The sequence below is a fragment of the Leuresthes tenuis genome, unplaced genomic scaffold (assembly GCF_036924035.1).
Source record: "Leuresthes tenuis unplaced genomic scaffold, fLeuTen1.0.hap1 SCAF_23, whole genome shotgun sequence".
In the NCBI taxonomy this organism is placed as follows: domain Eukaryota; kingdom Metazoa; phylum Chordata; class Actinopteri; order Atheriniformes; family Atherinopsidae; genus Leuresthes; species Leuresthes tenuis.
The window spans coordinates 13,502,670-13,527,005 of record NW_027325377.1 but is presented as its reverse complement, the minus strand read 5'-3'; the positions used below and the strand labels follow the sequence as shown (position 1 = coordinate 13,527,005).

Here is a 24,336-nt window from a genome sequence, read left to right as displayed (position 1 = left end):
CTAGCCTGTCTGTAGTGGTGCCTGGGATGCAAATATGAACATAAAATAAAATAAAATTAATATCAGTGCTTCACAATTTTTTTAACCACTTCGTGTGTTCTAACAGTTATACTTGTAAATAAATAAACATTTTGAAGATAAGTATACTAGCCACATGTTATTCAAGGGTTAATGGCCGAGCCAAATGTTGCCGAGCAACCGACCCCTACTAAGCTAACACTGCCGAAACCGGCACAGGGCAACAAACAGTCCAGGACTTCAAGTCCTGCTGCTTACCGGCTGCCTCTCTGGTTTTGCTCCTGTTTCCAGTAGGACAGGTTGTGAATTTCAAACAGGCCGCCACCAGCATCTCACTTCGGCGGCGTCTCGATGGCTCCGTTACTCCTTTCTTTCCGTCCTGAGCCCGTGCGCCGCTGTTATGAGTCCGGGCTGCACATGGGCGACCGCGCAATTGTTCCTCCTTGGATGTTACGTATGTTATTTAAGTGGAAGTGATCTTTACTGCTCAATTACCTTCCTTTATTTGTCAGCTCATTCCTTTTGATCGACGCTTTACTTTCCTAGTTTGACTTGACAGCGGCAAACATGAACCTGTCCCAACCTTCTTCAGAGGTGTTTCTGACAGTAAATTCAAGACGGCCTAATGTTTTCCATGACAGAGTAAAATGTCTCACTTTTCAACATTTGATATATATTCCACCGTTAGCAAAATGTTGGTACATGACATGTGCACGTAACTGCAAATTCATCTGAATCAATAACTGAATCTATGGTTACTGATTTGGAATAGATTCAGTGATGAAAATGACGAGTCAGTCTGAAAACCTGATGACTGAGACATTGCCGACACTCTCAGGTTGATTTGTTACTTTTTGTTTGAGTAGTCTATTGTAAAGGTGTTTTTTTTAAGTGAATGCCATAAATGGGCAAAATTGCGGCACGAGCCGGTTTGATCCAATTGACTGCGTTTGTAAGGTCTGTAATCAGCAAAAACCTTGGCATGAAAGTACAGGTTTCAGGTTTTATAACAGTACACTCCCTGCATCATATGCACTGCCAAACTGTGCACAATCCCTCACCGTTGCACCACTTTACACCTTTGCAAACATCTGCTGAACATTTGTTTGAACGAGTTCTGGACTGCTGAATTGTGATGTCGGCCATAACCTTCTTTTTTAAGGCTCTTTTTAATGTTGCGAAACGTCTATCCCTGCTTGCAAGGCAACGTGAACAACCGGTTATTATATCATGTCTCCAGCTGGGGGCAGGATAACTGGTAGTTTGAAGAGATTGTCGCAGCAGGGGTGCTTTAAAAGCGCATTTTTTTATTTAGAAGCTACATTTACAGCAAGATAAGCCATCAGTAGGGGGTCTACTGTCATTTTCCTTTCCCGTGTATCCCGTATGACTCTTATTTAGGCTATTTTTGAGTGTTTGTTTTGTTTGAGAGCAATAAACCATATGCCTATTTTCATCAAGTGTTTCTGCGACAACCCTAATACTTCCAATAGGACAGCACTTCTCATACTCTTCCAGCGTGGCCCTGAGGGGAAATAATTCTTCAGTTACCTGCTACATTGTTCCACAACCCATTATAAGGTGCCTACTCGAGTCAAATACCCCTCTGCCTTTACAACGGTCCCACTTTTCCCCGGTCCAGGTGTAACGTTGCGGTTACACAGCGTCCTCATCCGCGCCGTCGAATTCTTTCCGACAACACTGAAAGGCAGCAGTGGTGAGTTCACGCCCCTCGAAGGCTCCTCCCTCCCAGCGAAACAGTAGATATGAGGAGTATGTGGCATGTGTGAGTCAGTCAGTGTAGTAAAGTCTGCGTCCAAGGTACCGAACCCATCTGGATACACGGTTAACACTCTGAGCTGGACCTCAGCCCACTTTCACATCTGGACCAAGGTAAATTATATATTTTTTATTTTTTATTTATTGTTAATTGTTTAATTGACAATTGGGATATATTAGTACGTATTTGCCATGTGTACCCGAGGAAGAGATTTAAAAGGAAAAAAAGGTGGCTGAAAATATAAATCGGTTAAGCTGTCCGAAAAAAAAAAAGTCCGAAACTCGATGAAGACGACGAAGACGCCTTCATCTTTTTTTTCATACTTGTATTTCATACGCACCTGAAGGCAAAAGCCAGTGCAGTAAACGCGGCAGCTAAAACACATATAACTTACATTAGTTTTAAATGTGCAGTTTTAACAGTTTATTACTTTTTTTTTTTTTTACTATGGTGATATATAGCCTTTGTCACGCGACGTGAAACCATTTGGTAAAGGTGGAAATATAGATCGAAATGAATGTCATTTCAGTCAGTTTAAGAAATGTGCTCGCGCTCCTGAAAAGTTGCAGTGTACACGGACACTAGTCCTCTAAAAACAAGTGTAAAAATGTGGTCCAATGCCATTTTGACTGCCAAAAAAGCGGAGTCTCTGTCGAATTCTCGACTTTCTCATCTGAAAGGCTTCAATGATAATGCAATTTTTATTATTATTATTATTTTTTAAGCCTACACCGACCCTCTCATCGCATGAAGCCCGAGTAAAAAATTAAAGGTAACAGTGGTGTTTCGATCCCCTCCCAAGCTGGGGCTTGTTCTGTGGTCTCGAATCCAGCTGGGGGGAGGATTTACTGACATGATTAACAGTTTCCAGCTCTCTGTGCTTAGCTTCCAATCAGTTACTGTCACAGCATTTAAACTATAGTCTCTAAAGCAGAACTCCACTGCAGGCTTTGTTTGCCAGAGTCTTAAATGATACATTTATCTCTTGAGCATCAAAGCACCTCTGACATATTTCTTAAGTAGGAGTGGCTCTAATTGTGGCTCTAAAGCGTGGCACAGTGAGTAAAAAAAATACTAATTTGGTAGTTTTTTTCTCTTGTCTTACAGCTCAAGCAACAAAAGCCTTTAGGCACGGCGCCCCGCACACATTCCTCAGGGTATTAGTCTGCCCTGTCTTTGGGCTGGCCTTGTTTGCGCAGTTGTGTTTATGTGGTCTTCATGGTGGCTGTTGTGGCCTGGAGTGTTTTTTTTTCATTTCACAATGATCCCTCTAAGTCCTTTTTGTAGAGGACTGAGAAATCCGAGTATCCAGAGATGTCAAAATAAGACCAAGAGGAACAGACTCTCACATCATCTCACTCTTTCTTCCCAGGAAAACACACACACACAATGCCAAACTGGGGAGGAGGCAACAAGTGCGCAGCGTGCCGCGGAACAGTTTACCACGCTGAGGAGGTGCAGTGTGATGGGAAGAGTTTCCACAAATGCTGTTTCCTCTGCAGTGAGTATGGCTGGGAAACGCTTAGTGCTGCTAACTGCTTTATAATGCTTTTACAACATACTTTGGATTGGGTTTCCACACAGGCTGTATGCGGTCCAATGATCTGCCCTTGCATTTAGCCAGAGACTGAAAGTCCTGACATCTAGGAAATGCTTTTGACTCTGAATCACCGGTTTTCTCTTCTTTATGAATCTATGGTTATTGTTATGGTATTGCACTGGCATTGATGACCTTGTTGTAAATGAACTAAGCCACTGGAACTTTCAGATTTGATATAGCCACCTCATCAGTGTAATACATTCAGACTTTTCTTTGCAACATTATCATAGTTGTGGTTTGCTTTTGCTATTGAGCAATCAGCTCCATCAGATCAAGCATTTTAACAGAGGCTGTCTGCTAAGAGTCTTCACTGTAATCATGGAAATCTCAGGCTTGCTGTAATCGCTGTTACATTAACCTGCACATATTTGTTTATTCGGATTATGGGAGGACATCTGTTGGCCTGTTTTCCATGAAACACCGGGGAGAGAAACTAGAGGCGTGAACTCAGTTTCACCTCCTCAGCTCATCAAGGAATGTTTGCACCGACATTTCTCCGCTGGTCATGAGGTTGTCGAGTTCGCACTTCTTTACTGTTAGTGTGTCCAATGGGGGGGGGTTGTCCCCATCCTGAACCATCTTTGAAAAGTGGCTTTTATCAAGAGAAACTGAGTTTGTCTGCCATCAATAGGCCAAATGTTTCCCTTTTTTTCAGAACAGTTGCGCTACAAAGGTGGATCTGTCTAAAACTCCACCAGAACAGGATCAGCAAAGATACTCGGTGTCTATGACTCTTCTTTGACCTTTCCGCATCTTTCCCAGTTTTGACATTTCATACTTTTATTATTTCAGTGCATGAAAGACGCCTTTGTGCACGCAGAGAGGTCACCCTGTTGAAAACAGGGCCTCATATGACACTGTGTCAATTTGTTGATAGTCAGGGCCTCTGGAATTGAGATTAATGATGTAAATGGACCGCGGAGGGGGAGGAGGAGAGATATTGTGACACAAAAACCCCATAGAAATCTTGATTGTAACAAAGAGAGATGACGAAATGTAAGAATTCGAAGGCCAGTTGATGGGATGTGCGCAACTATTGGAGCATGCAAGCGTTGGCGAGAGGATTAAAGTCCTAAATGGAGACATTTTTGCCAGCCATTCGTGTGAAATCTTAAACCAGTATCAGACAAGCACACAGAAAAGGCCATTGTGTGTTGACCCCAAAGGAGCTTGATGTGTGAAGTCTCAGGCAGCTGCAGTGCCTTTGTTTCTTTTTCAGGAAAGGCATTCTTCAAGTAGAAACCTTCCTAAAAATGAATGAACTGAATTCATGAACGGACTAAATTGATTGAAAGTTGTTTTTTTTTACCCTCTTGGCATGTCAATATTTGACATATTTGTGTTATAGATGTGTAATACAAAACAATTGTGACAGAAAGTTGTTAAATGTAAGTAAAAACAGGATACAATGATTTGCAAACTTCATTTGAGCATGTCTCAAAAAAGTTGAGACGGAGCCATGTTAAACACAGCGTAGCATCCACTCTGCTTTTAACAAAGGTCTGTAAATGTCTGGGAACTGAGGAAACCAGATTTTAGCGAGAGAAGTTCAGCTGTCCTATTCTTGTCTGATATAAGGTTGTAGCTGCTCAGCAGGTGAAAGGTCTGGACTGCAGGCAGGTCAGTTCAGCACCAGATTCTTCTACCACTAAACCATGCTGTTATCACAGATGCGGTGTGCGCTTTGGCGCTATCTTGCTGAAATACGCAAAGCCTTCCCTGAAAAAGGAATTGCAAATTGCCCGTTCCACCAGAGGTGCAGGCTTTTGAACTGAGCTGTGATAAAATCAGGAGGGCATCTAAAGCGATTTTCTAATTTTGATTTCTCTGACCTCAAAGCAGCTTTCCACTCATACCATTTTAAATGAGCTTTGTGTATACAGAAGTGCTTTTGGATCACATATAGCTTGTTGGTTGCATTTTGAGCTTTAACCTGCATTTGTGGATGGCAAACAGATCAATTATTTCTGGAAGTGTTCTTGAGCCCATGCAAAAATGGATATTTTTAATATCACGGGTATCAACTATTGGTTTTCCGCTCTGTTCCTTGTTCAACAATATGTCTGTAGATTGTCTAAATTTCATGATGATAGCATGTACTGCAGATAAAGGAATAATCGATATGAGGTTGCCGAACCCCTTCCCTTCTTTATGTCTGAGAGGCTCTTTAAGGTGCTCTTTTTATACCCAATTATGTGTCTGAGCTGTTGAGAATGAACTTGATTAGCTGCAACATGTTTACTCTTTCTTAAATTAAGTACCCACAACATTTTATATATTTTCTCTGTTCAATGTGAACATGTTGATCCACTGAAATCATACAAAAATCGAACTTCCAAAAGGCACACTAACACAGATGAAGAGATCAATGTTCCAATCATGTATATGCTCAATGGGCCTCTGTATATTTTAATACAGCTGAATGCCCTACAAGATCGCTGTTGTTCCCATATTTTCCGGTTTCTTTCGTCTGACGGCTAAACACGTCAGAAATCTTGAGTGAAAAGCAGCCCATTAAGACAATGTGTCAACTCACGGCCATTTAAAGCATTTCCAAACTGTCGCTGTGCTCTAATGAAATCCTGGCTGAATGTCTTATACGTTTCCTCACACAGACCCATATGTCCTCTTTGTAGATGAATTACTTAGATTTGTCTTTTTTTTTCTGACCTTTACCTCTAAACAGGAATTTCATGATTCAGTCTGAAGACACTTCTGTCTTACAGCTTCATTGTTCAAACACTCACAGCTCAGGAAACGCTTCTAGTGACCCCTCCGGAAACTATTACTCACTCAAGCGAATGTTTAAACTCCTTTAAATACTTGAGTAAATCTCCAGCAGTTGGCGTCTTTCTGTATTTCACCTGCCTATATTTCAGATATCTGTCTGGTTAAAAATACTAATTCACCAACACTTTTCTGCCCGTCGCTGTGTGTCCGCAGTGGTCTGCAGGAAGGGTTTAGACAGCACCACACTGGCTATTCATGACCAGGAGATCTACTGCAAGTCGTGCTATGGGAAGAAATACGGTCCTAAAGGCTACGGCTACGGACAGGGAGCAGGAACACTCAACATGGACCGAGGAGAGCGGCTGGGAATCAAACCTGAAGAGTAAGCTGGACCGCAGTATGAGATCAGAGTGTTACACAGTACTGGATGTACTAAGCTGCCTAATCATTCAAGTAACTAATCATGACTATGATGTCACCAGGCACAATTTAAACAGCCGTTAATGTCAGTAATAATACATCCTTGATTTGAAATGTTAGCAAACTTATCAGATGCCAGTTACATTCTTGTAATGCTTCAGCACACCCGATAGACATGGCTTGTGTTTTTTTCCCTGAAATCTGCCCCTCTCATCAACTCTTTCTCACTAACTGAACCGCAAGAGCTTAGAGAGGCAAACCTTGGCGGTAATATGAGTAGATATTCTACCGATTTTATCAAATCGAGCTTTGTTCAAGCAGCTCCCACTTGGTTTGATGGACAGTTTAGATCAAAGAGGATGAGTCCACTTTCTGGACAAGCAGTCTGGTTTCTCTTATACAATTTGAGAGAATGTTGTTTTGTAATGAGTGCGTTAGACTCCAAAAGTCTACGTTACGTTATGTCTCTGCAGACAAAAAAAAAGAGAAAAACACACACCTACTCAAGAGCGGCTGTCCTGCCCCAGATATCAGGTGATCGTAGTTATGAAACAGTTTATTATGTAACCAGAAAGCTCCTGCTCACCCTTACTCTCTGTCCTCCTCCACAAAGGGCTCCATTCAGGGGCCACTGGGGCGGGCAGTCACCCCTCAATAAGCACTGTTCCGGGGGGCCCCAGGGTGCCCTGCTCACTTTCCCTCTAATGACTGAACAGTTTGAAGAGGAGGCGGCTTTAGCAGATTTCCGTTTTTGACGTTTTTCGACCGTACAAATTAAAGTTTGTTCGACTCTGCAGGTATTCAGTCGGTCAAACTTGCTGGTAAATGTTGAAAGAATGGAGGAGGCTCTAAGAGACTGTCTAAGTTAAAGATTTTCTAACAGTTTTTTTGTCATGTCCATTTTTTTTCTATCTCCTCCTCCCTCCCTCCAGGACTCACACGCACAGACCCACCACTAACCCCAACCCGTCCAAATTCGCCCAGAAGTTCGGCGGCTCGGAGAAATGTGCGCGGTGCGGAGACTCTGTCTATGCAGCGGAGAAGATCATGGGAGCAGGCAAGGTGAGGGTTTTTGACCAAAGACATTAACTCTCACTCATGGTAACCGATTTACCGCTTGAATATTTTGGGGAATTTTCATTCTGAGTGAGACAGAATGCTGCGCTTGCTGTCACCATGGCAACCTCTGCCGCCATTTGGAGCTCACAGCCGATGGATATTTGATCAGTTTCCTTGCTTTGCATACACTCCGATGGATTCAGCTTAAACTTTTTAACAGTTAGCTGGAGACCAGGGTCGGGCAGTCTCAGTAATCACGCTGCAATTTCTCCAGAAATCGCATAGTTCTGTTCATTTTTTTTTTACATTTCTGATAATAAAATGTTTATAAGATATTGAACATATCAGTTACACTCTCACAGAGCCTCAAGTAATGGCCTTATGTGCTCAAAGGGTGAGATGAACCACATTAGCACCACCTCCAAATAAAGGGCCCTTATTACTAATGTTTCAAAATCAGTTAAAAGCCACTAAAAATGAGACATTTTGGACTATTATCACAGAGTATTTCTACCCACGTATTTCCCATAAGAGCAGCTATTGTAGGTCAGTGGGTGAAGATGAATGACGATGATAAATGGATGATAACCATCTTGCTCCAATGAAAAAAAGCTCAAAACTGTTTCACAGATTCTAAGCTGTAGAGTGAATTTAACATTACGGACACACATATTGCAAGTTCTGTTTTGACAAGCTATCAAAATACTGTTTGAGCATAAACCGCGCCGGCAGAAATCAACCCTCCGAGCCAGGAACCGTTGGTTTCTTGAATACAACGTGAGCACGATCTGCATCAAAAACCACATGGATGGAAGTTGTTAGACTGGATTGAACGCACATGGTGCACAGCGCCGAACCACACGCTGGATGTTTGGTGTGGTCTTTCCTAATGAGAGAACACGAAATCTGTTTTTCCGATTGAAGCTGTTCCACAAAGTTAGGATGCGAGTTTTTTCCGAACAGCTGCCGTTTTTCACACGAGACCTTGACGTGACAGCTGATGATGTCACGAGCCTCGCTATTTGTTTTAGACGCGTGGATCCAGCAGGATGTGCTCTTGTTTCAGAACAGATGCTCGCATACAAACCCTGTCTGCAGAATAGAAAAGATTTATGTTTTAATAAAAAAAAAAAGGGCGTGGACTGCTTCCCGTAGCTGAAGCCTTGTGGGCTTACAAACAAACTGATTTATTGCAGCTGATGCCATCAGAAGCAGAGTTGTCATAGCGTTTCCTAATGGGAGGAAAGGCCCCACTCACTGATGAATCATAACCTGTAATTTTCTGTGTAATGAAGACATTCAGAAAGGCTGTGTGGGGAGTTTCTTTGATGTTTTATTTTCTTTTTACGAGGGAAATGGTTAAATGTGATCCGAGAAACATCTGCATTTATCATCTGTGAAAGTGATATTTTTCTTTGAGCTTTAACATCGCACAAGCCTAATAACTTATGGTACATAGCGCAAAAGCTGACTTCAGCGGATGCCAATGAAAGCATGAACTTTGTATTCTGTGTTTATGTCTCTCGTAGCCATGGCATAAGAACTGTTTCCGCTGTGCAAAGTGTGGCAAAAGCCTGGAGTCGACCACTCAGACCGAGAAGGACGGAGAAATCTACTGCAAAGGTGAGATGAAACTAAGCATCTTAGATTTCCTTGCAGCTTGACAACAAATACTGTATTTGAAACCCAGTCATAACAAGCAAAACATTGCATCAGTCTCTTGATTTCAGTCTGGTTAGGTAAAGCTTACAGCCACTGACTTTTAACAGTTGACTGTCAGTCCTGTTTGTGTTGGAACTGGCTCACGATAATTGATAAATGATTAACTGCTCGTTTCCACATCACTGTTCAGTCAACTGCGCTTCCAAATTAAGACCCGATTGGCAGGTAATGGGATGGAGACCTTGATGAACCGGTTCCCGCATAACAAAACACGCATGTCAGATGCTGTTGTTAGCGTCATCCAAGGGTTACGCCATCGGCCCTGTTCTGCTAACAGCTATTTAGAAACATCTGCAATTCTATCTCCCACAATGTTGTCTCTTCTTACCACAGTGAGATTGAATAGTTTGGTTAAACAGAGGACATAGACACACTGTGAGTCACGCAGACGTCAGCAGGTGGAGGTTTGCTGGACGTCATAATGAAACGATGAGCAGGAATGTTGCATCTTGGCTCTAAAGCTCGAGCTCTGCTGCTGTTACCAATTTGTTTTTTTTTTTGTCTCCCGACTTGCTGTCCTGTAACAGACACATAACCCCGTCTCTGTTTAATGAAACATCTGGATGCTGTTTCTATCTCATCGTGAAGAGTTTTAAGATGACGGAAAAAGCCAAATGGAAGTTGTCATGCTGGGAAAATAAAGCTCCTGCGAATAGAATGGACTCAAATCCAAATCCTGCATTTGTCTTACCAAAACCCGGGGGAGTGAGGCTGAACTTAACATGCCATTGTGATATAAACCGGATTTTCTGGAATACACACACACAAATACAGTGGTATTATCTGTTTTGGCAGGTGAGACCTGTGCTCAGGCTTCAGGTGGTCAACGCTGCCCTGGAATTACTGGCGATGTTATTAATAATTCTTCTTTTTTGCTGCCTCAGATTTGAGAACCTGTTATGACACGTGTTGACATGGCTTTACCAAACATTTTTAAGTGTAAAATAGAAAAGAAAAGGGCAAAGCTGCTCCTATGTCAGATATTTCCTGCCAATATTCAAATGTAATAGTGACATGGCGTAATAGCTATTGATAGCAGCTAATAATGCATGAATAAACAAACACTAATGATGGGAACATACTGGGTGTGGAGGCGATCAACCGTATGCTTGGCGGTGCTCCAAATCCCAGATTTCTATCGGGTTGAATAGCCATCATGTTTGCAGCAGTGATGACACTTGAGCCCTGTGACGGATCTCCACAGTTCTCACCAGCACTACTTAAGTGGTTTTCTGACTCCGACCAGCCTCAACCTCATAAAGAGACATTGTCACCAGAGACAACACGGCCTATCCGGCTCCACGTGGCAGACCGACATGTTTTGTGTGAAGCTGATGAATATTGTTTTAAAGAGTCAAGACGTGTCCTCTTGAAGCTGGTTGAAGTGTGTAAATAGGTACCAGATTAACACTATAAAGGGTAAGAATATGTCTGGTGTTTACTGCTCGTTTCTGCGGCACCTGATTGTTTAAAAAAAAAAAAAAAGAAAACAAGCGATTGCCTCAATGACGTTCAGGCTGAGGAGGTGCGGTTTTCCTGAGATCAACCTGCGGTACGTGTCAAGTTTTCAAAGGTAGTTCACGTTGGAACACAGTAAAGCCTGCAGCTTGTTAACGTTTCTTCTTTTCCTCTGCAGCATGTTACGCCAAGAACTTCGGGCCCAAGGGGTTCGGTTACGGCCAAGGCGCCGGTGCTCTGGTTCACGCTCAGTGATGCCTCAGTAGGATCCCACCCACGATCCCTTTTATACAATCCTCATTTCACAGACCCCTTCCTTGTGTTCCCTCCCAAAAGTGCTTTCATGCTGGAATAGATGCTCTTGTTACAAATAAACACATAAACAAACCAGATGTTCACATTTGACTGTATTTTATTATTAAAGCCATTAAAACTGAACCATGCCCATATGTTTACATCTGAAGCGGAGTTACAGTGGTGTCTGAAGGTGGGCAGAGAGGCACTGGAGATGATAATGTGCTTTGTTTTTTTTTTTAAATTTTTTTTCTTCTTCTATGATCCCACATGGTGAGGGTGAGAGGGGAGACAGAATAGAGACTCTTTAGGCTGCTGGAAGAACTAGTGCGGACTGAAATGGTTTTGAATTCAAGTCCCGGGTGAGCCTGAAGTGGTGAACTCTGCCCTAATGAACAAAAAGACCAGCCGACATTTAACAATGCTCACTTCAAAGGCGTAATTTGAACACGAGTGGCTAGGAACCGATATGAAACATACAGCCAAGTCATGAGTCACACAAAAAAACAGCTGCTGTGTGTCCTCTTGGTCGGGCAGCAGTGACATCAGTGGTTAGTATGATGGCGGTTTGAAATGTGGAGTGATGACATAACCGTTCCCCTTCTGATGATGCAAACATGAGGCCCAAACGCTGCGAAGGCCTTTGTATAATATACCCCCGCCCGCCCCTTCTGTCCTTAAAACTATTGCATGATCACATTTCCGCTTTTAGAAAACGAAAAACAAAAAACGAGAAAAAATTTTGGCGTCCGCCTTAGTTCTGTAGTGTCTTTGCTTTACAATTTGTACATCCAGTGGTATAACAAACCCAGCCATGTATGACAGGAAAAAAACTTTAAAAAACAAAACAAAAGAAATCCACAAGCATGGAAACAAAACAAAACATTCAAATATATTACACACTTGCATGGGAGGGCCCAACTGGAAATCTGAAAGACAACTTCCACTAAAACACGCCGGATTTGAAAGAAACTACAAAAAAAATAAAGAAGAAAAAAAACCAAAACAAACAGATGAACATAATGAAGAAAAGTACTTGCAAATACTTGACATTCACTATATACAGACACGTGGCTTTGCCGGGCTGTCACCATGGTGACCACTACGGGGTCGGATGGGGGACAGCGAAAGCCCAGCCGTCCCAAGCATCGTACATGCAGTGGAGTTTCTTGGCGGGAGGAAATCTCTGGTACTTCAGGGAGGTTTAAAACGCTTATAGACAGCAGTGTTGGATGTCACTAAAAGCTACAGTCATACAACTTGAGAGGCTAGTCGCTCGGGTTTCTCCTTTCTGATTGGTTGGAACAACCTCAAGAGCTTCGGGAAAAAAAAAAGATAAATTCCAGGAGCGCCTTCGACTAACGCTGACCAACACAAACAAACAACAAGGGGGGGAAAAAAATAGTTTATGTACAAATACACATTCTTTACATCTCAGTCCATCCTGCTGCTGCTGCGTGACGCAAGGAGTCCCACACAGAGAGCGACGGGAGCCCCTTCCCTTTGCTCTCTGAACAATGGAAGCGTTGCAGTGAAGCGCAGCTGCTGGGCCTTGTGTTCAGTAATGGCCAAAAAAAAAAAAAAAAAAATGATATCATCATAAAAACTCAGGAAAAAAAAAACCCAAAACATAATCAGTGCAACGTTGTAGGCAGACGCACAAAACAAATAAGACTTTACAGCTTTTTGAGAGAGAAACATACATGGAATGGAGCGTCCTTGTAAACTCTTCTGTGGCATTCTCTTCTTCTCATGTTCCAACTCTGCTGTTAATAAATACACTCACTGTACCGGTCTATAGATTTTATAGGTAATATTCTTGGACTTCCACGATAAAAACAGCTACTTTTTTTTCTCTCCTTTTTCTAATATTTTTGTCCTCGTAAAAACCTACTCGGCTAAAATGACATGAAATGTAAAAATGATGGTGCTAGCACATAGTTACTTCATCTATAAATAGCTTTAAAATAAATATACCTGTATCACATTGTCTGTAGGATATTTTCGGTCACGTTAAGAGCCGTCGCTGCTGAAGGAGTCCCCAAATCGAGCGCTTTCACCCTGCGTTAATACTGCACGACAACTGGTTTAAGGTTATTACTTTGCACGAAAAGAAAGACGGAAAAAAAGAAGAAAAAAAACTACAGTGGATGCAGCTTACCCCTCACCCCCCAAAGCAGGTGAGCTGTGGGACTCCTCCAGCAGCTCCAACTGTAACCCAACACTTTCCTCTGATAAGTTCAGTAACGTTGGCGAATCCTCATTAGCTCCACGCAAAAAACTCATCACGGTGCAAAATCAAGACCTCGAAAAGACATTCCCTTATTCCTATCATTCCTATCAAATTTCATGTGGGATTCTGTTTTTTTTTTTTCTCCTTTCTATTGTTTTTATAAAACCTTGCTTTAGCCTCCCTGGCCGTCATAGTTTATCATCACAGAAAGATCAAAGTTCCTGAACCGATTGAGAACATCGAATACGTACAGGGCACATCGACAGGGACACCATAAACGAGATAGAAAGTGGGGAGGGAAAGGAGCGACGACGCCTCCCTCGTGCCGCTGCTCCGGTTGCAGCTTCAGGTCTCCACAACAAACAGTGGAGCCGTTACTTAAGTCATTCTCATCCGTCGGCCTCTCTCCTCTCCGTTCATCTGGCAGCGACTCACCGTCCAAAAGGCCCGGGAGAGGAGACGAGGTGGAGGGCGGCCGTACACTGATGAAGTCAGAAGTTGGAGAATAATAGTAGTAATAGTAGTAAAGGTGGTGGTGAGGGTGAAGGTGTAGCCCCGTAACTGCATGCTTGTCCTGGATGACTTTTCTTTTTTTTTTGTCCCCCCACCCCCGTCTTTCGATTGATGAGGGAGAGATGGTCCAAAAAAAAAAAAGAAAAAAAAAAAAGAAAGAAAAATAAGGTAAAGAATCCAGAAAAAAAAAGAAAAAAAAAGCAAGCACTCCAGAGAACAGCATCGCTCAGATATGGACGCCCAAGGGGAATGTAGGGGAGGGCAATCCATCCAAAACCTTTCATATTCCCCATCCAGCCGCTCTCCACCAACCCCCTGCTTCCTCTTCATCCTCCTCCTCCTCCGTCTCTACACCAGCTGGTAGCCTGAGCCGGACGACTGGTCGTATTCTATTGTGTACTGTGTGGTCCAGTCCACCGCCACGGGCCGGATGAGGCCGCAGCAGCGGATCTCGAAGAAATCGATGAGGTTTCTGATGCAGCCGTGGCTGGGACGGGAAAAAAAAGAAGAGGAGTGTCAACTCTTTAAACAGTTCTCTGCATCTACCTGGAAGTCAATGTCATTTTTTAAAGCAACAGAGTGCAAAAAGCGCCGAACACTGCGGGTGTTTTTTTTCTTCTGATTTTTGGCCGAAGCAGCTCAGACATTGTTACTACAGCAGAAGGACTGAAGATAACTTACTTGAAGGGGCTCTCGATGGATGTGGCCGTGACTTTAAAGTGCTTGTATCGGCGAGCGTTCATCCTCTCATTGGTGGTGATTCCCAGAGCAGCGATCTACAGATCAATCAGTGAAAAACATGTCAAGCGACATTTCAGAGGAATTCTGAGAATTCTGTGTGTGTGTGTGTGTGTGTGTGTGTGTGTGTGTCTGCGTGCCGCACCTGGTAGAGCTGACACATGATGAGCACGGCGACCCACATGAAGTGGAAGACGCTGTTGAGGAACATCCAGAACATCCATGGCGAGCAGGAGGCGATCTGGGTCAGATAGAGCCAGAAACCATCCTTGGCATAACTGGTGGCACAGTGGATCTTCCAATCTGGAGGGCAAAAAAAGAAAAAAAGAAAAAAAAATCAAGTAGGAGAAGCAGAGGAATAACAGAAGTGATGCAAAATTGGGAGGAAACGGGAGGGGGGGTTGTTCCGCTTACAGGAGATGCAGCCGTACATCATCCAGCAGATCATGCAGAGCAGGAAGAACAGGTAGCCCATGAAGTATCGGTGATTCCCACTTCCTGCAGATGAGAAACAGACGGCCTTGTTGTCAAAAAATGCTTGGTTATATGGTAATTTTATTAAGTCAATAATGTACACATCAGCACACTGATAATCAGCTTGTGCTCACTTCGCCTTTTTACATTTAGTAAGTAGCACGAAATACAGTCTTATCTAAGCTAATGTACCCAGCACCAGTTCCGTAAACTTCAACTGAGAAACCAGAACACGAACTGTCGAACAGCATTTCAAACTAAGCGTCTTTTTAACCGGTTTGTGCCAGTTTGAGCTCTCGGGCTTTTTGCTGTGTGAGTTTCATACAGTTGTGACGTTTTCATGGAAGCTTGAAGCTAAAACCAGCCGCCATGAACAGAGCTGCAAAGACATGGCTGACGTGGGATTCCGTCACAGACGTTTCTCATCAGGATATTGTGTCAAAATGTGAAAAAAAAGGCAGAATATGTCACTTTTTAAAATGCATATAAACACACACATATATATGCATGCTTTAATTGTTTTGTCCATGATGTTGATGCGATGTTATCGAGCTTAGATAAAGACTTAGGTATTGTAACTGACGTGTTCTGTACCTTGTAATTTGAAAGTGTGAAAAAAAAGTACGAGTACAAATCGCATAAACTTGTCTGCACATAGGATCTCTGCAAGTACACCCCTTTGTCCCTCCTTTTGCCCAATGGAGATGCTCCGTTTGAGTCCTAAAAGAGGTTAATCTAATCGTTAACCAAACGCGGACGCAGGCGACCGAACCACAGTCATGTGTCAGATGGCAGCTGGTTAGTGATTACACATATTAAACAGAGCTGGCTTCTATTTTCCCAGTCACGGAATAGAATCTGCTACCGAAGCTGCACTTGTCCTCGTTTTCACACATTCAAATATGCTGACACAACTGAGCACTGTGTTAGAAGTAGTAGTAGAAGTAGAAGTAGTAGAAGGCAGATGGACACACAGATGAAGCTATTATCCAGAGAGTCAAACTACTAATGTGGCTAAAAGCGCTTGCAATGCGCAGTGGAGTTGCTATTAAATATACAAAGTCATGCAAAAGTGTGAAGATTACCGATCGGCAGAGATGAAGAGTGGGTAACTGAAGGCAGGAGAGTCTCAGTTACTTTTAAGTGTCCTGTGGTTGAATTTAGGACCAGTCTGCACATTTCAATAAACATCATGACAGCTATTTGTGAACGTGGTAAGGATCTAGGACTGTTACACACATACATGCTACAAAACGACCCCTTCTATGGCTGTTTAGTCTAAAAAAGGTGTCCCGCACCTCAAAAATCCAAATAAGCGACGTTTTCCAGAAGTTTTGAGCAGATTTTCCCGGAAAACGCAGCTGTCCCTGCAGGCTGAGGGGCCCGCTGTTTGTTCAGACAGTTTCCTCACTTTTAAAGCTTCTTCCTGACCACATGGCTTTAAAAGGGCAGTGTTACAAATTCCCCCCGTGCTCCTTCCTTCCCCCACTGTCTCCAGTCTGCTTCACAGACAACAATCCTCACATTTGCTTTGTTTTCTCGTCCATTTCCTGCTTACCGTCCTTAAGCCATTCTCCACTGTGTCGGGTTTCTGTTGTCATTTATGCTCTTTACTTGACCAGTCTGCATTTTCCAGGATGTTTGCTTTCATGAACTAAATAAATCTATATATTTAAGGTTTTCTTATGCTCCAACTTTAAATATCACTGCGTTTCAGCTCTAAATGCAACTCATTTATAAGAATAAAATCATTAGTGGTTTATCGCCCATGCAGATGTGCAGTGTTGACCTACCCACGCAGTTCCCCACCCATGGACAGTGGTGGTCAAACTTGGCGATGCAGCGGTTGCACACGGCACAGTGTTTGGACCTGATGGGCTTCCGTATCTGTGAGGAAAGACAGTCTTGGAGGATCTGCTTTGCGTTTCTTTGCGGTGTGAATTAAAAAGACTGTTTGGAAATAAAAGGGTTTACCAAGCAGGTGCTGCAGAATATGCTCAGGTCCAGGCTGCCCGTCTCGGCCAGCTCCACAATTGTCTGACGAAGGGGGGAACAGAAACAGACACAGAGGTTGCAAACCGAAACGTTCATTGTACAGTCGTTAATTTGACACTGCAACAAAGGACAGACTGACAGTGGAGTAGCTGAGGCTGGAATTGAACTTTCAGCTGAATGATTCCACTGAGCTCTGCTCATTCACTGTGGACTGGGACAAACGCTCCTATGAAGTCATAGTTCTGTTCATTTATGGCCTGGATTTGAATTCCCATCTCAGCTTCAAGGCCTTTTGTCTAATCTGTACAAACATAATAATACAGTTTTGTTTTTTTTAAACGCTACATCTCCGGAGACCGAAAGCTCTTCAGCCAAGACAACATCACAGGACAACGACAGGTGGAAGAGGACTCTCTGGAGAGGGGAGGGTTCTGTAGTCTTTGATCTGTGGCTGACAATATTTTACTTTCATTAATCACACAATGAAGAATAGGGGCCTGGTAGGGGGAGCCCCTCTTGTCTTTCATTGGTGATATAATGAGAGACAGAGAGGGTGGAGGACTCAGAAATGTTAAATAAGACACCTCAATACAATAGTTCTAAAAGAAAAAGAGTTTGTGTGAGAAGTGAAGTCTACATTCATCCCTAATGAAGTAAGCCAATGAGATACAGGTTGAGGGAAAGTGTTACCTTTTTCTTCTGCTCCTCTGATGCTTTAATGATTCCTGGATCGGACTTCCAGGATTTGCCGAAGTTGTAGAACAAAGCCAGGCTGTTAATCAGGAAGGGAACATGGACCGTGGCGAACGGGAGATGTGCAGAGAGGTCAAGGAAGACGGCTGACAAAACCAAAGAAGTTTCTGGCAAGTGATCTGCTGTGGCTGACTGTGCCAGACACTAATGACGCGAGCAAGCATTAAAAAAAAAAATCACCAAAATGAGTCTGCAGTTAATAGACAGGGTTTGCAGAGCTAAACAAGCTGCTGCAGCTGACTGCTTTACAGGAAACGTGGACCCTAACGAGAGAGCTGTCAGAGGAAACAATGTAAAGGATTAATAAATATATATATAAACTTAACCATAAAAATAACAGTCCCTAACATCAGCTGCAGAAAATAATTAAATAAAACATGGTTGTGAAAGCAACCAGGAAAAAAGCTCCTGAAAGAAATCTCAGACGTACATGTGACAAAGATAAACCTGAATTCAAATAACCTCAAAAACTCAAAAAATATTCAAAACTTGCTAAAATATGTCCATTATGCTGCTGTTTCCATCTACAGATATTCTCCTGATGAAAACCAAGGAGTGACCGAAGCAAGAATTTACTTCCCCCAAAGTGGCCAGCAATAAACTGTGATTAACAAGCCAAACGTTTGGTCATGTGACCGTTTGGAACGAGTAGCTACAAAACCCTACAAAATCCTGTACTTTTACAACTCTGACGTCACACTGAGTCAGAATTTCACTCTAAAGCTACTTGCCATCATCAAAATCCACCCACTTACGGTCATCAAACCTCATCTTAAAACCACTCATCATAAACCTACTAAAAAACCTAAAAAAGTTAATAAAAAAACAACACTACTGGGTTAATCCCCGCACCCAAAGGGCCCTTGTGTAAATATGTGTGTGAGGGTATTTCATCATAGCAGGCAGACGCTCCTTTTATTACAAGGTGAAATAACAAATAAGCCGTGGGCTTCCTGCGTATAAGCACAGAGAGAAAAGCTGTGACAGCTGTGGACTGCTCCACCGAGGACTGGAACTGATAAGCAGCGCAGCCCGCCTTACATGAGTCAGCTGAAACCACACGAGTGACACTCAGAGGACTGTGGGAAACGCAACACTTAATGTGTGGCGATCTTGTGGGGCGACATCCAGATGTTCACACCTGACAAACACTGCAAAGCTTAAATGTCACCTCTTGAATATTTAAGGTCTGTAAATCAATATTTCCCAGCAGTGTCTGCAACAGTGAATGGGTGCGTGCTAGTGTTACAGATAGATAACAAAATAATCCCTCCTTTTTTCGCTGTTACCTCTCTGTCTGCAGTCGCCGTCTACCTGTGTGGTTCTAAAGCTGAATAGAGAGTTGTTAAGAGTTGTTCCTGCAGCCGAGTCTCCAAAACAAGAAAGTAAACATCGCCTTCCTTATATTCCTGCTGTGTCCTTATCAGGGGTCCAAGTTTGTCCCTTTTATCTACCAGTGATCTCACACTTCCCCCGTGATGATCAAGGGAAGAAATGGTTTACCCCTCTTTCAGCCTTTCCTCTATTTTGACCCTTCATCCGAACCAGCACAGGAAAAATGTTTCAGAAACGTGTTTTCTCAGACAAAATGCTCAGCAGAAAATCTGACACCTCTATAGCCAGAAGCGGGGCTGCCTAATGCCTCCTATTGGTGCTGGTGGCGCCACTTGACACGAGTCGTATGACACAGCGCCATCAATGTGTTCTGAGTCAGCAAGGCAGAGCACTTCATCCTCGACTCAAACTAACAAACTCAGTCGCCCCTCACTGTGGGGGCCATCACATCTTTTCTTGTGTAAAAAATAGGCAAAGTCATGCTTGTTGGATAACTGGTTGCAGCTGCTGCGTTGCTAACGTTAAATTCATCATTAACTCCCGAGTTAAAACAAGAACAAAAAGCCTCCTGTGCTTTTGGATACATGTATCACTTTATTTGCCTAAATATATCTGATTATAAACAAACTGCAACCGCTGAGCTGTGGAAGAGTTTACTTCTGAAAGGTCTACAGCTCCGCAGGAGAACAGGGAACCGAAGCACACTGCATGACTCAGCATGCCCTTCACCTCTGAAGGCATCACCATAAAAACACCATCGCTGAAAAGAAGTTGATGGCGGATAAATAAGCTTAATGTCAACATTCATAGTCGAAGGGCCAAATGGAGGCCTGAAAGAACATGAAAATATTCATCTGTAGTCAAAAGGAATTCGCAATCTGTACAATTATCAGGATGTAATGTCACCACACCTTTAAAGATGAATGCGAATGTGCCAACTTGTTGGTTCAAGAGCATCTGTCACTGTGATAAACTGCCATCTGTTTAATCTTAATGTGATGCAGACACATTATACATCTATGAAAAACAAGCCACAACCATCAGCAGTACTTTCAGCCGTCAGAAAATATCTTTAGAGCAGCGTTTTCCTTTCCATTATGCTCAAATCAAAGGCACTGGGCGCTGCCTTCACATCACCGGAGCAACGAGGCAGAAAATTAAGTGCTTCGCACAAATGAGAGCGCCGCGCTCACCTCCTGAAATTATCTGCATCCAAACAGAAAGGCAATCCTCCCTCCTCCTGAGCTAGAAGAAAACCAAAAACAAACGGGATTTCCCTAGAGTTGCTCTGTTGACTACGCACCAAATTCCCTGTTCACCTTCTTAAAACCCAGTAACAGGATCCAAAAACATTTAGATGCATGCCGACTCACAGCGAGACCCTGGGACCCCCTATTTGTTAAAATCCCCATCTTTCCCCTACTGAAAGTGTCACCACCCAGGCCATCTTAGTGAGAATGTGACAGACATCTAACAGGATTTGATACATTCTTTTTTTTTTACCAAATCAAAAGAGGCATCTGTGGGCAAATATGACTACGGTAGGTGACCAGAGGAGTCCATCTGTCACTCTGATGGGTTGGAAAGAGCTGCATAGGAACGCAGTACAGTTAGATTAATGGCTTCACTAAGATCTTGAGCATTACAAGAAATTTAAACGCTGTGGTTATGCATGTGGTTATGCATGTAGAACTGTATGTTGTCTTGTATGTAGTTAATTGCTGGTCGGGGTACGTCTGACTAAATCAATACAACAGTTCTACAATCAGCTCATAACTCTCAACAAAGTATTTGGAAAAACAGTGTGTTCCAATCTGAAAAGAAGCAGCTTTTACTCAATGTCAACCCCCAACCCTGGTTCAATGTCTCCGTTAAACGTCTCCGTCTTTTTAGCGAAGTAGTTGTCTTACGAGATCAAGTGTGTAGGGGTGTGTTTTTAGACCTTGGCTAAATGCGATGTTTCACAAAATCAGAATGACAGGTCATCCCAATGTACAAACACGGACTTTCTTGTGTTCCTCCCCATAATCCAGACCAGTCAAACTCCTGAGAATAAGAAATCCAAAATCGGGTTTTTATACGACACAGTCGGAGTTTCATCCTGTTTTTTTTTTTTAAATGATTCCAATGATAGGTAATGAGTGTTAGTTAGCTGTTTGTCAAAATATCAATAAGAAGAAACTAAATATGAAGAACTTTAAACATTTTATCGCTTTCTTTTTTGTTTTCCAGGTGGTCAAACAGTCGGCAGAGACGGAGTTTGTTGCTCAGTGGTCGTAAACCAATAGTCAGATAGATGTCTGACTACATCACGTGCGCTCCCTCGACAAAATGCAAGTAAGAGCTGAAAAATATGTAAATAAGAGCTGAAAAAGAGAGAAATACTACATAATGTAACCATACTGCTCTGCATGACAATGTCTCTGAGCGAGGACTTGCGAAAGTCTGGCAGAAAGGCACCATAAAATTGAATTTAGGCTTTTGTACAGTCTTACTTCTAGAAATAATTTAATCTGCAACAGTTTGTTTGCAGCTTCTGTTCAGCTATAACAAATTATTTAATCTGTGAGCTTTTCATATTGTTCTCAAGGTTAATAAGTCAGACACTTTTATGTAAATTCATACAGAATACTACCGTTTGACTAAAAATAATGCCTTATCTATACACCTTTTAATTGCCTTGTGGCGCCGTGTCTTAAAACTTCATTTGGTAACTTGAATAAAAGTAACTTCTTGTGATATTTCCTAAAACAGCTCCATTGGTCCCACATACTGCGATTTTCAAGAATGTACAGCGACAGAGACAAAACAACCGATCAGAGCCAGAGCAGCGTCTGACGGAGTGTCTGACATCTGTCAATCTCTCCTCACACACACGCTGCGACCCGCCCCTCCCTCACTCCGCTCATGCTGCCGACTGCAGCACTGTCAGAACAGCTCTGTGAGCTGTGGCAGGAGGCTAGTGAAAGCTATGGCGGAGCAACAGCCACCAGCAAAGGAGAAACTGCCCGTACCGCCGCTGCCAACAACAGCATATAACTGTCACCGCAGCAGTGCTGCCGCGGCAGGGGGGAGGGGCTTGGAGGCAGGGCACGAGTGCCCCAGAGAGAGAGGGTGTGTGACGTCAAGCTTGTGTTGGTTCAAATTTTCAAGCCAAGTCTGCTCTCTTCTCCATCTTATCAACTGTAGCTTTCACACACACAAATCCACAACCTTTTATATTGCGAATTTTAGAATGCCGCCTTTTAGAGAGCGATTATCCTCCCTGTGTCATTATGATCAAACCATAGTAATTCAGTCGATTTCTATCCTGTTGGGCTAAATCAAACTGTTGTCGTACAGCAAATTTGGGCATGTGTGTTGGTGTGGATTCAGTGGGTCGAACACGTGGGCCGTATCCCACAAACCTAAAACTCCAGAGAGTGTGTGATCCCATGCTGTGTAGACACAGATGGAGCTCTGTTTAGTTACTGCTCACATGCTGTCACGGTCTTGCTTTTAATGGGAATTCTCAATGTAATGAAAAGGATATCATTCCAGAACCAGTAGAACCAGGTGATGTACATCCATAGCTTGGTTGCCAGGTAGATTCCCAATGGGAGAGCGCTGTGCATGGAGTGGTCGAAAAAAGCCCTGCAGAAAGAGAGAGAGAGAGAGAGAGAAAGGAGATAGGGGATGAAAGTCAGAGACAGTTTTAAAATGGTCAACTCCTCACTACAACTCCTGCCACAATTTGATTTGCAACTTATGTGTTAAATACATTGTAGCATTTGTGATTGCACATGTCGGGCCACCGGTGCAACATATGGGCAGATGCAGCCAGAGGCTTTGATCTGAATCCTGCAGCCAGACAGCAGCAAAAACAAACCAAATCGCTACCTGATGACACACCGCAGCCGGACTCGTCAGCACTCTTATTCACGATTGTTTTGGGGGTTTTTTCCAAGCAAGAAGGCATTCCAAGAATGTCAGTAAATACGAAGCAAACACAGTGGGTAATGAGTGTTATTGCAGTTGCAGAGGTAACGGTGCTGAGAGGCACAACAAACTCTACCTGCAGGACCAGATGGCAGGGGTGATGGGGTTTAAGCAGCCAGCGGACAATGTGTGTGTGTGTGGAGGAGACCGAGGAATAAAGAGTGATTGTCACTCCATGCTGTGGAATGCTCGATATCACACACACACAAAGAAGAGGGCCGGCCTCCAAATAAAATCTCAAATTTGCTAATTTGATTTTTGAGTTGGTTTGTTTCCTTCCCAAACTCATTTAATTATCTAAATAATTTTTTTAATTTTCCTAAAAACCCCCCAATAAAAATAAGAAAAAAAATTCCCCCTTCTGGGTTTAATTCATTTAACTGCAGCTCAAGGCCAGAAAATATACATGTTAAAAAAAGAAAAGAAAAAAGATTTAAACAATGTCCCCATTTAGATTTTTTAGATCAGATTGAATCCAACATGCCAGATTGGATGCTATTATGACAATAGACACTTCGGTACATTTAAGATGCCTCTTGCATACACGTGGGGGTGAAAGTTAAAGAGAAAATACATTTTTAAAAATTGCTTTTATCTGTAAAACTGAATTTTATCGATACATTTTTGGATGAATCTATCGGGGCATGGTTAAAAAAAAAAGTGTGTGTAAACTGTGTTTTGACAGCAGAGACATACTTGGAGAGGAACTGAACGGCGACCCAGACGCCGGCGTACATGACGCCCTTGATCAGCCAGGAGTCGATGTCCAGGTCAGCGATGAAGCCAACTAGCCAGATGACCACAAAAGGAGTTCCCAGCATCACTTTCTGCCTGAACTCCTGGGGAGGAAGGGTGGGGGGGTGGAGAAAGGCTTGTGTATATCAAACGAGGGCAGAAATAAATGAAAACAAATAAGCAATGGTGAAAGAGAAGAGGAACTGACGGGAGCTGCTGCTAACAATGAATTCACAAAGAAGGCACAGGGTGGGCGGGAAGTTTAGCAGAACAGCAGCGAGTGTTCCACATAACAAGTTCTGATTCAGTTTTAAGTCAAATGCATTCTGAATTTGCTCAGAATCAGAGATAGCCCAGATATAAATTTGTAACTAAAAATTTGAAGATGCACAATAAACAGCAATGATTAAGATTTACACCTTTAAGTTTGAGTTTAGTGTGTTTTCACTCGCAGCTCTACCTTCACCTTTCCCTCTGCGTTTGTCAGCAACAAGCTGAGCT

General features: G+C 42.9%; 2 protein-coding genes across 2 annotated transcripts in view; one reads left to right on the top strand and one right to left on the bottom strand.

The window, feature by feature from the left end:
* Nucleotides 1-1,797: 1,797 nt before the first annotated feature.
* On the top strand, nucleotides 1,798-11,177 carry csrp2 (cysteine and glycine-rich protein 2). The gene is made up of 6 exons (XM_072377996.1): nucleotides 1,798-1,911; nucleotides 3,171-3,299; nucleotides 6,342-6,510; nucleotides 7,481-7,610; nucleotides 9,137-9,230; nucleotides 10,966-11,177. Exons 2-6 carry the CDS (start codon nucleotides 3,188-3,190, stop codon nucleotides 11,040-11,042), a joined length of 582 nt encoding a protein of 193 aa, XP_072234097.1. The 5' UTR covers nucleotides 1,798-1,911; nucleotides 3,171-3,187; the 3' UTR covers nucleotides 11,043-11,177.
* A 4-nt stretch (nucleotides 11,178-11,181) lies between these two features.
* The window catches only part of zdhhc17 (zinc finger DHHC-type palmitoyltransferase 17), a 30,552-nt gene continuing 17,397 nt past the window's right edge, over nucleotides 11,182-24,336 (bottom strand). Inside the window, exons 9-17 of the mRNA XM_072377994.1 lie at nucleotides 23,797-23,939; nucleotides 22,655-22,755; nucleotides 17,725-17,849; nucleotides 17,014-17,076; nucleotides 16,833-16,926; nucleotides 14,980-15,063; nucleotides 14,711-14,868; nucleotides 14,509-14,603; nucleotides 11,182-14,314 (exon numbers count right to left, since the gene is read on the bottom strand). Of these exons, the coding sequence (XP_072234095.1) occupies nucleotides 14,176-14,314; nucleotides 14,509-14,603; nucleotides 14,711-14,868; nucleotides 14,980-15,063; nucleotides 16,833-16,926; nucleotides 17,014-17,076; nucleotides 17,725-17,849; nucleotides 22,655-22,755; nucleotides 23,797-23,939 (1,002 nt within the window). The 3' untranslated portion in view covers nucleotides 11,182-14,175. The remainder of the gene's footprint in view (nucleotides 14,315-14,508; nucleotides 14,604-14,710; nucleotides 14,869-14,979; nucleotides 15,064-16,832; nucleotides 16,927-17,013; nucleotides 17,077-17,724; nucleotides 17,850-22,654; nucleotides 22,756-23,796; nucleotides 23,940-24,336) is intronic.